This window comes from Haliotis asinina, chromosome 7 (assembly GCF_037392515.1).
Source record: "Haliotis asinina isolate JCU_RB_2024 chromosome 7, JCU_Hal_asi_v2, whole genome shotgun sequence".
Taxonomy (NCBI): Eukaryota; Metazoa; Mollusca; class Gastropoda; order Lepetellida; family Haliotidae; genus Haliotis; species Haliotis asinina.
In genome coordinates this window covers 51,168,179-51,184,489 of record NC_090286.1, presented here as the reverse complement: position 1 = coordinate 51,184,489, position 16,311 = coordinate 51,168,179, and the positions used below count along the sequence as shown (strand labels likewise).

Below are 16,311 nucleotides of genomic sequence, written 5' to 3'. Positions count from 1 at the left end.
GTTTAGTTTGTTTTTATTCATATTTTCTGGATTAAAAATCTAATTACTTTTCAGCAGACTTATGGTGAGTTTGTCCTTGAGAACCTCCAACAGCATAGATCATTCCATCGATCACTCCAACACCCACACGATTCCTGGGGACTGTCATTGGTGATCGTGGGGTCCACACATTTCTCATGGGGTCATACATGTCTAATGTGTTGGAATCCATGTTACCATCCGGCGAGTTGTTCCTCCCTCCAACAACATACAGAGCTCCCCGAACTAAACACGCGCTGAGTCCACTGCGAGGGGTTGGCAAGTCAGGAAGACGATGCCACTGATTTGACTTTGGGTTATAGCACTCAAAATTACTTAGGGACTGTCGAAGGTAACCACCAGCACAAAAGATAACAAGAGGAGCACAAGGTAATCGTGGCTTTTCGGGACATTTTTCATGAAGTTTGAGCTTTCGAAGTTTATCGTTGAGAGTCTGTAGACACTGCGGCATCTTTTTGAGAATATGGCAGTCTTTGAGCTGTTGTTCTAGGAAACATGGAGACAGGAACTGAACCCTCACTGCCGCTAAGAGACCTTCCAACTTGCCGAGACGTTTTTCCGTGTCTGATTCCACCCATCGAATCACTGCCTGGAACACTTCCGACTCACAGCGGATGTTCAGTTCATCTTGCTTGATGAGCTGGATCATTTGGCAAGGACTCAGCATGAGGAATTCATCACATTTGATAACTTCACAGAAGTGTTTGTAGATATAGGTTCTTGCTTTCATTTCAAGCTCTGGACATCCATGTTCGCTTGCAAAGTCAGCAATACCGATACAGTTACTAGGGTCGAGTTGATGCTCGAGAAAAACACTACAGGCCTCGACTACATGCGTCATCTGGAACATGGTTGCAGCTGGAAGAAGGTAACACACGTTCATTTCGTTGATGTGTATTTCAGCAGTGTAAGCAAATTCCACAAGAACAGCTAGCGTACATGGTGATATACCATGCAACGGAATGGACGACATTTCCTCCTCTCTCATTCCACCAGTGAACATAGCACGGAAATATGGGCTAGCTGCAGCTAGAACTATCTTATGAGCCATCAGCTTCTCCTCTCCAACAATCAGTGTTACATCACACAATTTCTTAGTCCGACGGAGGATGCTCATTATTTCTAATGCCTCTTTCGGGTGCTTCATGATAGTGAAGTTCATACTGCCATCTGGCGGTGTGTCTGTGATCTGTGGCTTCGGCCGATAACATGATGAAGGTATAGATGCCGCCATTTTGATCTTCTTATTCTTGCTCCCTTCTACAAGTGGCTGAGCTGCTTGTTGAAGATCCTTAGAATTAGCGTCATCTTGACCTGGAGAAGAAATGAACAAAATTAGTGGAAATAGAAGCTTTATACATGAGTGAGTGAGTAGCATTTTTAGCAATATTCCAGCAAAATCACGACTTGGGACTAAAAATGGGTTTCACATGTTTTATACATGAAACTGTTGTGGTCTTGTAAAACGAATTCTGCATACAGCGAAGAAACAGATGAGCATTATTACATTATTAAGGAAGTGTGTGACCTCAGCTACTCAGCTAAGACTGATTCAAAGATTTTGCTAATTCAGGATAGTTCTAATAATACCAGCACATGTAACATTAACAACATGTCATGACACACTTCAGATATGACAGTCATGACAAGCTATGACACTTCACTTCCTGTTAGACAAGCTTGTCGTATAAAATAATTTCAAATAAAACATGCATACCAGTACCCCTATAACTGGGTAAATCCTTTATGCTGGCATATCAATTTATGTGTCACCCTTTCTGCCTATACCTCGGTCACACCATGTCACAAAACCTAACACCATTTTAATAACTGATTCTAAAAGCAATAATTTACCTTCACCACTGGCCACACCACAAATATGAGATGAAAATACACACTTAGTCTACTATACAAGAAGGAAGGAACAGCATTGTGCATTGTCATTTTCTTTCAGGCCGTACATGACTCTATGCTATTTATGTGACTCTATTTTTAGATATGCTTAAGGAAGTAATAATGCTTGTACCTGATCATGAGAAGATTTTGACACCTGGTAGCCAGGTAAACCCCAGCTGTAGGCTTTAGTCACAGGACCCATGCTTTACATGCTCAGCAAATATGAACAACTATCACATTCGGTTTTAAATCTTACGGACAGTCAATGCTAAGCCCCACTAATTGAAACATGTTCCTTACTATAGAGCAAGACAATACTACACAAAGACACACAGGTGGGATAAACACTATACCACTCCAAAGATGTTAAGCACACCCCCTGCGGTGAAAGATTAACATCAGCAACATGAAAGGATCAGATGTTTCTTTACATCCTTTTGACTAGCATACATCACAACTACTTCAAAGCATGTATACACAATACATTCATGACAGGCATGGCACAGAGCTGGGAAATCTTTAAAGACAGTCAGAAATACTGTATTAACTGATACTCAAGCACATGACTGTGATAATTCCCATCAATATTGTGATATGCAGGAAAACAAAACATCTGTTGAGAGACAGAGTGAGTGAGTGAGTGAGTGAGTAAATGAGTTTAGTTTTACGCCACTTTTAGCAATATTCCAGCAATATCACAGCAGGGAACACCAGAAATAGGCTCTACACATTGCACTCATGTGAAGAGGGAATGAGTTTAGTATTATGCCGCACTCAGCAAAATTCCAGCTATATGGTGGTGGTCTGTAAATAATCAAGTCTGGGGAAGACAGCTTGAGCATCGGTCTGCACAGTTGGGAACTGATGACATGTGCCAACCAAGTCACCAAGCCTGACTCATGTGAGGAATTGTACCCAGGTCTTTGGTGTAACAAGTGAACGCTTTAACCACTAGGCTACCCCACCACCCCAGAGAGACACAGAACTACCGCACACAACACAGCCATCTTTTCAATAATTTATTACTACAAAATAATCGGACTGTAATGGCAACAGTTATCAGCTGGTGTTCACCAACAGTTATATATTACCTCACATCGCCATGAAGTCAGTAACAGTGGCATATTAGAAGTAGAATTATTGTCACGTATCAATACTGGTCAAAAAGTATTGTAACACATACTGCAACACTTCATACTGCTATGTCTAAATTAAGATATTCACAATTCACTGATAACATGGACACACCATGTATAATCCCCATGGAGTTGAGATTGACATTCAGTGATCAATGGAAAAACAAAACACATTTGAGCAGCTGGGTCAGATATTGCACTATACTATATTATTAGTGTAATATAACACGGCACAAAATCTTCAACTGTGGGTTTATGTTCACGTTTGGTTTTACCTAGATTTTTACACGAGACCAACATGATTTTGGACTATACTCTTGTGTTTAGTTAAACTAAAGAGTTCAGACATGACTGGTCAAACATCTGATCAAACATCTTAAATCCAACTCACTCAACCAACTTTTGGCACACTGGAATTAAGAGCCTTGTCTGTTACATCTTCAACCCTTAAACTTTGATTCCAGTCACAAGAAGATACAAATTATGTTAAACCTAACATCTCATTCAGCCACTCACTCTCCTTTGGCTGTATCAGTGAAATCCACTAACTGTGCTGAGGCTGATTTTCCAATAAAACATATAATTCTCCACATGCTACTAAAATTTATCATAAATTACTCTTCATTCAAGCAGAGAAATGATATGAGATTCAAAGTTCGAAACCAAGATGATAAACCAATGATAACACACATAGGCATGTTTCTGGAATTAACTTACATATTGTATGTACAGACTGCTATCACTAATACTTTCTCACATTTACCATCCATTTTTCAAATATATTTCATCACATTAGTTTATAACTTCAGGAAATAGTGCCATGCCACTTAGCATTTCACTAACAGTGTGAACATCCATTCAGTCCCCTTCACTGTTCCACACTTACAAATATTTTTTAACTTACCTAACATAAAACACAGCCTAAAATCTAACCAATTAAAAATATTCATAATTCACAAAAAGGTAAATACCTTCATCATCCTCAACAAAAGAAAAATGTCTTTAGTCACAATTAGCAAGCACATCTTCTCACAATAAAAGGACACACGAGTCACGTAGTCAGCCGAAATCTGTGACAACCTTGAGAAGTCACTCAACCATAGTGTTCAGTCACGTCTTCCCAGAAAGTCCATGCAAGTATCAAACTATTCTATTTTCTAAATGATTCCTATCCTCTGATGACATCAGTTGGTCTCACTCTGACTCACTGGAAGTGTCACTTGAGTCTGTAGGTGTAGTGACCTCAGTGTGTGCAATGAAATTAAGTAGGTTAACAGTTCACTAGTGTATGGCCTTTTGACGCTGGCTACCTATCATAATCACAAGCTTTAGTCAGTGGCCTTCAGCAGCGGCCTTACACTGACGTCTGAATACCTGACCATAACACACCCAGTAGAATTTTTTCCTTCTTTCATATTTCTTGTTGGGTGAAGCAATTTGTAGGTGTGAAATGAGCCATCCCATCAACCTGATCAAAAATGGTAGTGATCTTGTAACATAATAATCCTGATTTTTTTCTGTACCCTAGTTCAGAGTATTTTCATGGAATGTTTGACCTAAACAGATTGAAATGTATATTCATTGTAAGACTACACATTTTATTCAGTCTTCATATCTTAATTGATGACCAAATTTTATTCACATTTCTGTTGTTACATATTGTAACTTACAAATTAATACACCATTAGTCAGCCAAACATGCTGTCAGAAGAAATACTGCGAAAGAAAATTTAGTTTCAGTAACCCTATACATCATAGTATATCATAGAAGACTAGTAAAGACACAAACCAAGCATTTAGACTGGAAAGCGTGTTTCAAGTTGACAGCCCTAGTGACAGCCTGGACAGTTCACCATGTATAACTCAGTGTCAGGGAGCAATATTGATTTGTGAGCTTAACTGTCCTTAAACACACCACTACTGTACTTGGAGACCTTGACCTGCTGGACCCGAGACTTGGAGTTAATCTGACACATCTCTGTGCTTATTTGATTGTAAGTGAGTGAGTTTAGGTTTATACCACTTTTAGCACTACTACAGCAATATCACACCAGTGGAACACCAGAAAATGGGCTTCAGCCATTGTACCCATGTGGGGAATCGAACCTGGGACCGCGGTGTGATAGGTGATGCTTTGACCACGAGGCTACCCCACCATCCTTAGTGTGAGTGGGAAACATTATTGCGATGCTGTTATTATATTGTATCACATACAATTATTGATTCATAATTCCACCTGCAGTGTTTCGACCAAGGGATGTCAAGTGGCCTTGATTATTTCTGCTAAGAATTCGTTTAAAAGAGTTGATTTCAAATCACAGTTAAGCCAAGGTCCCATTGATTTCATTATTAACTTAACATATTTTAGGTAGAACTGTGACAATATATTGTAGTATCAATAATCATGATACTTTAGGTGACGATAAATATACTGACACTTTTTTCATATTTTTATGTGTATTGTTGACCTTAAAATTAATTTTCTCTAGAAATTGATAGTTACTTCTAAATTTACACTGCTACATGCTATCAAAATATACAAGTTTAAAGAAAATAACAAAAGATAACATACTGTATTGTGATATACATCAAATTGAATCGAATCAAATTGTATCATTCCAAGATATTGCAATACATATCATATCATGCAATTTTTGTATCAACACACCTCTAATTTTAGGACAGGTTCAAAAGCTTAACAGCCCCCATTACATTCAGGAATCCATTTATTCAACCTCCAACCTCAAATATCTTCACATAAAGCACTGGAAATATATGTTATAAAGCTGACTAATTATAGATAAATATATATCATTGTCTATGTTTAGAAGAGTAGATGGCCTTTCAGGACATAAAAGGCATGATCATATGCAATACTTCAGAACAGGAGCTTCAACTACCTTATCTGTGATGTTTAACAAACTGCCCCCTGGCTAAACCGTTATTATCATGATAAATATAACTGCTTTCAGAGAGCCATAAATAAGGATGGTCATGTTGTATTCATGACACAGCAGAATATGTGAGCTATATGTTTTATATCCCACTGGGAAAGTTATAGATTTATGCCCAGTGAGATGGATGAACGTACGTCATACATGGGAATCCATAGTCTGTATTGTCTTTACTGTAGTTAGAGAACAAAGTCGGACTTTGTCTAGTTCAGCAGTTTTGGCCCTTCATTGTGGTGAAGCTGTATGACCAAGTATTGTTTTCACTACAGTCAAGAGGACAAAGTTTGACTTGTGTGAGTCCTGGAATTCTGTTCCTTCATTGTGGGTGAGGCTCAATGACCATCACATGTTGACTGAGTTCGGTTTGGAACGGATAACTTACCCTTTGAGCCATGGTCAAGCAATACTGCTTGTAATGGTTACTGCATACCTGGTTCAGCAGCATGTCACCTTGGTTGTTCTTGAGTATGTGCGTCACAATATTATTGCTTACTGACCTGATAACTTACAGCTGAATATAATGTTTAATGGCAGACTACACAAACAGGGACAGGTGTTACGTATTATGTGGCATATTGAAATGCTGAAGGGTAGCTGAAGGACTATCGCTGAGGAAAGTTTCTTTCCCTCCAGCAGAAGTAGTTCACTATTCTACAAGACTGTCTGAAAGACATATGAACATTAAGTTTTGAAATACTGACTATTACTCCAGATGAAGGACAATTTACGTTACTCCTGGTTAGAAATAGACTTCAGCAACCCATTAATCAACAAACAGTACCTGATGGCGAGGCTTGATGAGTTGTTATATGAATGTTATTGCATCCCATTTGTGTAGACTGATCCTCATGATGTCAATCACCGGATTGTTTGGACCAGACTCAATTAATTACAGACCTGCTGGAACATTGCAGTGTAGGATGTTGAATAACAAAAAGAGAGAAACTGCTACAAACGGCTACAAAAAAAAACATTACTATAACATATGAGTAAAAGTGTCTCAGAGGAAATATTGCCCCTCAACACCTCTGAAACTGAATGTTCAAAAACCGATATCCTCAAACGTCTATCATCTCGCTTGTGTAACGGAACAAAGACTCATGCTGTCAGAAACTCTTACAAAACAAGTAGAAAACTTTCCGATGAATATAAAACCTTTCGTCAGACTTTTCAACACTAACCTTAAGATCAACAACTTCAAAAAGTGAACCCATCCTGTATGCATAACCGACGTATGCAGGTTTCAATATCAGGTACCTATTGTACACATGACCATTAAATGTTTAATGCTGCAAAGTTTCAACAAACTTAACACTGACCTTACACTACACGGAAGACAAAAATCCAAAAATGTGAATCCTTGGGATGTATCCACCATGAAGACTTCACCCTTGTCTTCCATCCTTACTGTGGGACTCATCATCCTCACGACACTCCTCAAAATGTATTGGCTGATATCGTCTCTTACGTCAGTGTTGCTCACAATACACTTAGTCCAACTGGGGCTTTTGTTACCATGAATGCCTGACTAGGCACAGTGTGTAGATATCAAATATACCTACTGACTGCTTACATCAATAGACACATGGCATCCTACCCACATTGGGCTCTCATTCAATATCAGTCAAGCAGAACAGACGGGACATTGGTGGAAAAAATTACCCTTTATTTCTGAAAAGTCGCAACTTTTCTGTCAGGTTAAAGAACTAAAGAGAGACCTTTGGAGTTGTTAAAGAGGTAATAAAGTAAAGTCCTCAGTCAGAATGTTTCTTTATTCCCATATATTGGTTGGGTGGAGAAAGTGGTGGTTAACAATCCATACTACCTATCACACTTCGTTTAAAATCACATATTCATAATGCTATTCTTGAAGCTTTAAAATCCATCAAAGTAGACAGTATCTGATGACAAGGACTGATTCACCCTAACTCAGTTTGGCAAATGGAAATTGTGATGCTTCACACAGAATATGTTCATGAATTACCACGCAATATGTGTCAAGTAGTGGTGCACATGTACTTCTGAATGAAGTGTGTAGATTTAATACTGACATAAAGCTGCTTATCAGGGTCATGTCCTTAACTAATCCAAATACAACAGCAAACCTCTGTCTGAACTATTTATTTAGATTATTTACTATTACAAATATTGTTTAGAAATTGGATTATCAGCTTCACTTAACCAAATATGTGGTCTGTGCATGCACATAAATGGAAGACTGCAAGGCGGCAAAAAACAAATTAAATGTTTCCTGGGCACATTTGTTTCAAAACTTTTGACAGCAAAAATATGTGACGAGGGAGGAACACATTTTATTTCTTCTCTCTCAGAAATACAGCTTGGGAAGCTCAGCACATGTTGATCAGTTGTATAGTCAGTCACACTCATTCTTACAGAGGAAAAATGGATGGTCGGCATGCGGATAAGTAAAAATTATTCTTCTAAAATGGTAATAAAAAACTGCTATGTGCACAAAAAAAAGTGATGTGCCAATGACCGAGAAACATTTCTCTGCTTTCATTTAGCCTAATGGTTCTGGTGATGACAACTTTTTACAACATACAACCTCCTTTCCAACATTTGTTACCTATGACGATTTGGGCTAGAAATGACCTTCAGCAGCCCATTGATGTCAAAGGCAGTTAATGGTAACGGGTGGTCACACTCACTGACTTTGTTGACAAATGTTGTATACTAATTACGTAGCTTGATGCTCATAGTTGATCACTGGATTGTCTGGTCCAGACTTGATTATATACAGACAGCCGCCATATAGCTAAAATATTGCTGACTGCATCTTTATACAAACCAAACAAAATCCAACATTTCGCTTGTACATATGAAAACCAAGCCAGGGTCAATAATGACCAAAAGAACATACATGTACACATCAAAACTTGATCACTGACGAACAGCAGAACAAAAAACACAAGGGTATTAAATATGGTTATCAAACGTTACTTGTTACACAAAAGTTACAAGGCACTCTGTCCCCCAAGTCCCTTATCTGATCTGATCATCAGATTGGCCACACACCGCAGATGTAACAATAATACATGTATACAACGTCATGCTGGGGGTGTTCTGAGTGAGGAATTTCCTTGTCATTCTGAACCTGCATGTTAAACAAGTAAACCAGACACAACCACAGATCAGAGAAATCACTTGAATATGTGGATTTCAAGAGTGGAATGTACAGATTCTTACAGGTTTTCCATTACAGATACCTGGGCTAGGAGCATGCTTCACACTTCAAACTATTCCTATAGTATTACATTTACTCCACGATATGAGTTATTTATTTAAATCTCAATATTAAATCCATCACGTCTTCTTTGGTGAACTGAGCTAGCCAGCAAATGATAATAACATTCAACATAACAACTCTACTACACTGACAAAAGCCAAGACCATGCCCAAAATAAGTCTCAAAACACAGACTGAATGAGAAATAATATATACAAAATCCAAACTGCTTCCTACAACAAAGTAGCCGCAACACTGGTAAATACAATCAATCCTCAGTAATGAAACAAAACACCTAGTGCTTACAATGGTGCTCCATCTGCAGCTTTCAGTGAGACACTTCAACATTAAGGCAGGGAGAGTTCCAAGTCAAACCCAAGCCATACCACAGAGGGTGTTGGCAATGTACAGTATGTAGAATCTGACCCCAAATGAAGAGCACTCAGTGACTGACCCTCAAAGGTAGGACCACTTCACCGTTGTCGTGTCACCTGTTAAACCACTTACATAAAAGGTGAAGAGTTCAGCACATTTTGTATTCTTTTTACAATTATACTGATGGAATGAAATAAGGGTAAGGAGATAAAAGAGAAGATTATGCTGGGTATCACATTTTGTTCTACACCAAGAAGTTAATACTATATAGCCGTGTATAATTAGTGAACACATGAGATAAAAATGTCGCCATTAGTAAGTTATTTTGTTGATGCAAAGAATACTTGCTGAATACATAAATATTTACCTGCTTTACTTCTGTTTGTCCAATAAATTATGTCTGAGTAAGGAGACTAACTTGAAAGAAAAAAAATAAAATTAGGACTATACGGAATTAGGACTATAAGGAAAACTACCCGACAGTAAGGGAAGAAAACAATATTTACACAAAATATTATTTCTGTCATCTCCCTTTCCCCAGTTTTCAGAAATCTTATGCCAGGTATAAACAAATCAAAAAGATATTGAGACCTAATAATCAATTTGTTGAATCTAATTGTAAAACCTGTTCAAATATGAAGATTTTCAGCATGCCTAAACTCCATGTTCAGCTGTGTACATTTGAACATGTGGATACAAACTAAACAAAGTAAGGCTGTTACCCAATGACTCGAGATGACATTATAATCAGGTAGGAGGAAATAGCTACATAAATGGCTATACAACACACCCTGGTGCCTACTACCTGAAGTTAATCATCGAATACTGACATCCCTGTGTCCCACTCAGTGTACAGTATATACAACGACAAACCAGTCAAGCCTAACAGACTGTACACTATCTGGGGATTGACCTTTTTGAAGTAACATAAGTCAGGTAGCACAATACTGCACGTCATTATGATTTGTGCAGATAGGCTATATCAGTGTTTATACCCCAAGGTGGGAACTAATCCCAATCAGATGTTGCATCACATTGTCATTGGTCAGAATTTCTGTTCACTTGATATAGCTGCTTCTGTTTGACAACATTACCCTTCAAACAATGATGTTAACAAACACTAATGGTTTACAACAGTTTACATTTAAAATTTCTAAAAACATTTCTGCAATAAGTTCTTCAGTAGTGGTGGTCCTACTGAATGAAATAATCGAAGACTGGTCACACTGACTAAACAAACAATCAATTGATCATGTTTCTGATAGTCAAACACAAACAATTTGGGAAGATTTGTTTGCTTTAACAACATTTTTCACAAGGTTGGTCTTGTCTGTTACATTTTATTAGCAGCTTTTTCAAAAGTCAGGACTGAATTTATCTTAAAGACTTCCAGGAATTTATATTCCTAACATACGAGTCATGCTTAAAAAATGTAAAATTTGCAAGTGCATTTTGTTCAATTTGGAAAAAAAGACAAAAGAACTACATGTTTTTAAATTTTTTTATGAAATAACAAACATACTCATTAAAGTTTGCTAAATGACACTAACCAATTATTTTCGATGAGAGATCTGTAGTAATGAACCAGTCACCAATGATGAGATTTTAACCAATGCACAACACTTGTCTGCAGAAAAATTTGCTGAAATACTTACGTTCGTCTGTGCTCCAGCAAGACTGAGGAAATTGCTCATTTTCACCACGCCACCTGACTGGATCATCATATATTCTCATAATTGTGGATTTATGAAAGTCAGTGCAAAGTCAGATGTAAGGCATGCACAATGACAAACTGTAAACTGTATCTGGGATGAAGAGCCGTCATTAAACTGTCACAAACAGTCAATGCCAATTTTTCTTTCCCATTTCTTGCAGTTCTAACAAATTCAAACACACATATACTTCCTGGAGAAAAATAAATGTTCCTTTTAACCGTAATGTTTCCTATATGAAGGAAATCTTCCCGTTCTGAGGGAAGCTGTCCTGCTGTGCCATCAGTAAATAAGTATCTGACCTATTAAGTATCCGTGTGAAATATCTGCCAGTCATACTGCAGCAATAACCAGCACGGCTATCAATCAGTCTGAAGTGCTGCGTCATCCCACCTCAGCCTACCTCAGTCAGACCACTGTTTACCTGATCACTTTTTTTCTACCTGACTGATCATGCATTCATTATGAGACACTGAGAATTGGACAGTACTGAACATGGAGTTATATGTACTGTCACAGGTTACTTATATAACTAATTTCCTCTCTAATGACAATGCACATTTCCACTTGTACTGGGAACGGCTCTGACAATTGATTATGTTATCTACAACAATGACATTGCATTGCTATGGATGCAATTGTGGATACAAATTATCATAACAACTCTGTTTTTGATAAGGAAAGCCAGATAAACCCAATCAATTTGAATATGAAAATGACAGCTTATGAGTATATGTTATGCATATCAAACAATTATTAAAATATCAAAGGTAAAGCAGTATATTTACATCTGAAATTAAATGTTATCTTACTAATGGCAGTGAGATACACTGGCTAACACATATGAATTGACAAATATCTATTTCTTCAAAAATAGACATGCTATTCTTTAGCACTAACTTCCAAATGTGAAAAAATCCAAATGCTGATATGCACATACAGACAACTAAGCAATTCTGGTCATGATCTTGTACAGGCACCAACGCCATAGGATCAAAATGCACAATGCCCCATAATGCACTATGAAAACATCTATTTCTTCAAAAATAGACATGCTATTCTTTAGCACTAACTTCCAAATGTGAAAAAATCCAAATGCTGATATGCACATACAGACAACTAAGCAATTCTGGTCATGATCTTGTACAGGCACCAACGCCATAGGATCAAAATGCACAATGCCCCATAATGCACTATGAAAACATCTATTTCTTCAAAAATAGACATGCTATTCTTTAGCACTAACTTCCAAATGTGAAAAAATCCAAATGCTGATATGCACATACAGACAACTAAACAACTCTGGTCATGATCTTGTACAGGCACCAACGCCATAGGATCAAAATGCACAATGCCCCATAATGCACCATGAAAACACCATAGGACAGCTGTCAAAATGCACAATGCCCCATAATGCACCATGAAAACACCATAGGACAGCTGTCAAAATGCACAATGACCCATAATGCACCATGAAAACACCATAGGACAGCTGTCAAAATGCACAATGACCCATAATGCACCATGAAAACACCATAGGACAGCTGTCAAAATGCACAACGCCCCATAATGCACCATGAAAACACCATAGGACAGCTGTCAAAATGCACAATGCCCCATAATGCACCATGAAAACACCATAGGACAGCTGTCAAAATGCACAATGCCCCACAATGCACTATGAAAACACCATAGGACAGCTGTCAAAATGCACGATGCCCCACAATGCACCATGAAAACACCATAGGACAGCTGTCAAAATGCACAATGCCCCATAATGCACTATGAAAACACCATAGGACAGCTATCAAAATGCTAAAGGAAACCTTGTCTGCCAAGGCTGATTTGGTACAGGAAAGGATTGGTGCAACATAAATCTTTGCAGGAAAACTAGAACTTCCAAAACAACTTGTTGACTTGCTGGGAGCGACAACAGCTCACAATGATTGTGCTATAATTCAGATTATGTCCAAACTAGGACCTGAGTGCACACACCCATCACCAGTTGACCTGCACACAGGCTTGAATACACAAGTGCTACAACCATGTCACACCATCGATTGGGCATGACTAGGTGAAAATAGCTGTATGTAGGACACAGGTACACAACTTTATAGAATTTGAGGAATAAAAGTAACCAAGGTTTTCATTCAAACAAATGCAGATATTTATGCATTTCACAATGAACACTGCACACAAACAGGAAACAGTTTAGTATTGATAACAAATTAATAACCTGCAATACAAATTAATAACCTGCAATACAAATTTATAACCTGCAATACAAATTCTATGAGATCAAGACAAGAGAAAAATAAAAACACAGTCCCTACACTCAGTTGCAAAATCACCAGCAAACGTGAAAAATGAAAGAAATCCCATGATGCATCATTGCATAAAAACAGGATTAGTTGAAAACAAAAAAATTAATAAAGAAAAAAATGAAAAGTTTTTTTTTATCTAATCCATATCTTCCAATGAAAATGCCACTGATGATAAGTTTAATCCGAACCTTGTGTATTTGACATGTGATAAGTGTCTATGATGATGGAGCAGCAAGTGTCCACACTGCATGCATCAAAACCTATCTGAGACCACTGCAAACCAGGGCCTAGATTTTCAAAGTTCTCTTAGCGCTAAGATAGTGGTAAGTTAATGTTAATGTATGGCACTTACGACTATCTTAGCACTAAGAGAGTTTAGAAAATCTAGGCCCTGGACGATACTGCTATTTATACTATCTCACAATAACATGTTTCCCATCGGGCAGTGTCCCTAACAAACAAAATCATGTGGGGAAAAAAATGTCTTTTCTGAATGGACACTTTTTCAGACATAGATGAAATACCTATAGCAATATAACAATGTTACTGATTATAGATTCACAGTTTTCTTTGTTTTTTATGCATTTCACTCAGCAACAATTTAGGCTATAAGACGACTACCAAATAGTCCAGTTATTGACATCATGACCACCCAGTGCTGTTACTAGCCCCTTATAGCAAGCATGGGTGCATGAAGTCAATTCTAACAAAAATCCTCACAAAACAAATACTTTGTGTAGGAATATATAAGTGATCCCATTGATCAAGACAACATGACACCTATATGATAGCAGCCTGTACATATAACAGCCTGGACCACACGATCAAGTGATCTATTAAAGATCTATGAGTTGTTGTATGATTACATGCGTGAACCAAGTCAACAAGGCTTATTACCCGATCCTCTGTATTGCTAAGGATGGGTTGCTGAAGACCAACTGAAAGTCATTTCTAACGTGGATCTCCACAGGAGATTAGTTCAGTACATTTTCCAATGTTTCTGTTAACAATTGCAGTGTCTAGGTTCCTTTGTCCTTGCGGTCATTTAGCTGGACCCTTTGACATTTATGCTTTACTTCAAGCTTGAGCTGTTCTTAAATTAAGAACAAAATCTTCTGATAAAAATTAAGAACAATATCTTATGATATCGAAGGCAATAGACAGTAGATAAGGTTTAAAGACACTGTTTAGACCACCAGATTATACTAATACCAGCTTGCAGCATTTACAAAAGGGTGTGTGTGAGTTATGAAGGCAAGTGAGCAATCTGTAATGTGAATATTAATGCATTCAACAGTAACTGATATTACCCATGTCACTGTGCCGTGTAAATAATACTGCATGTACCAGATATTCTTTATTCCATGAGAGCACTCCCCAGTCAGGGCAACACCGGTAACCAGCAAACACCTACCTTGTTGTTCCAGTCAATAGCTACTCTGCCCTGGTATTCCTGCCATTTACAGGCATCTACCAGATCCCCATTCAGCTTCTCATACTCATACACTAATGCTTAGGCTCTGGAGGCAGTGGGGTGGCCTTGTGGTTAAACCATTAGCTTTTCATGCCAAAGACATGGGTTTGTTTCTCCACATGGTTATGATGTGCGAAGTCCATTTCTGGTATCCCTGCTGTGATATTGATAGCATATTGTTAAAAAAGTGCAATAAAAGCAAACTCACTCACTCACCCACTTAATCTCTGAATATATATAATTGTGATAGAAAGAATCCAGTTTTTTTTTCAATTAAAAAGTAGCCCCTTTGAGAAAGGAGATTCAGAACTTGAACCTGAGGAAATGTAGACATGTTTCATTTTGGGCTTTAACATTGTAGAAAGGTCTAGGAAGGTGGGAATATGATACAGTTCAGAGATTGTGAGACCTACCATTGCAACTGCCTTCACTTTCTGCTACAACATGGGTAAAGCAGCATTTATCAAGTGCACTGAACATGATGCATGTCATTTTCATATACTGTCAAATTTTCACTTTTTTTTAGGTAATAACAAATGTAAGCGATGCTTATTTCCAAATGTCAATAATAAAATGTATAGACAATATGAAAAGATGATTCCGACATTGTTCCGGAGTGAAAATATATATTTTTATGAAGGAAGGCATCTAATGCCATACATACAGCAAACTGACAATTCTGTTAAGCTGGACCAGATACTCAACTCAACCACTGTCATCTAAGTGACATCAGCAAACCGAACAATCAATGCTATTCAAGCAACCTCCGTACCCAGGCAAGCCTACTTCCTGCCACCATGAAAGCTTTAAAATTGCTGTGTCACACTAGCTAACTGCAGGACAAAATCCCAGCAAAGACTGTTGAAGTTTCCTGCAAGTCACTGACTACAGAGGCCAACTATAATGACAGGCTGCAACACAAATGGCTACCCCTGAACATTACCCCAGGTGATGCTAGAGGTTGTATATATGCAAACAAACAGAATCCGGGTGGTCAAAAGTTTGCAAGTCATCCTACCTCCTTTACTGGTTGCCATGGATCCGTAACGTCGACGGTTTTAACAACTAAAAAGGCAATATCCTTGTACTTGAAGACTGTCCTCAAAACAAACACAAGGTGTATTCTTCCAATAGGCAGAACATACCTCAATGATT

General features: G+C 37.9%; 1 protein-coding gene across 3 annotated transcripts in view; it reads right to left on the bottom strand.

Annotated features, from left to right (window-relative positions):
* The window catches only part of LOC137292158 (kelch-like ECH-associated protein 1), a 64,006-nt gene that overhangs the window by 6,643 nt on the left and 41,052 nt on the right, over positions 1-16,311 (bottom strand). For 2 of the 3 annotated variants that reach the window (XM_067823707.1, XM_067823706.1), the window contains one exon: positions 48-1,353. In XM_067823707.1, coding sequence (XP_067679808.1) covers positions 48-1,273 — 1,226 coding nt within the window. In that variant the 5' untranslated portion in view covers positions 1,274-1,353. Of the gene's footprint in view, positions 1-47; positions 1,354-7,344; positions 7,470-16,311 lie in introns of those variants that run through there. The other variant, XM_067823708.1, reaches the window with a different exon arrangement.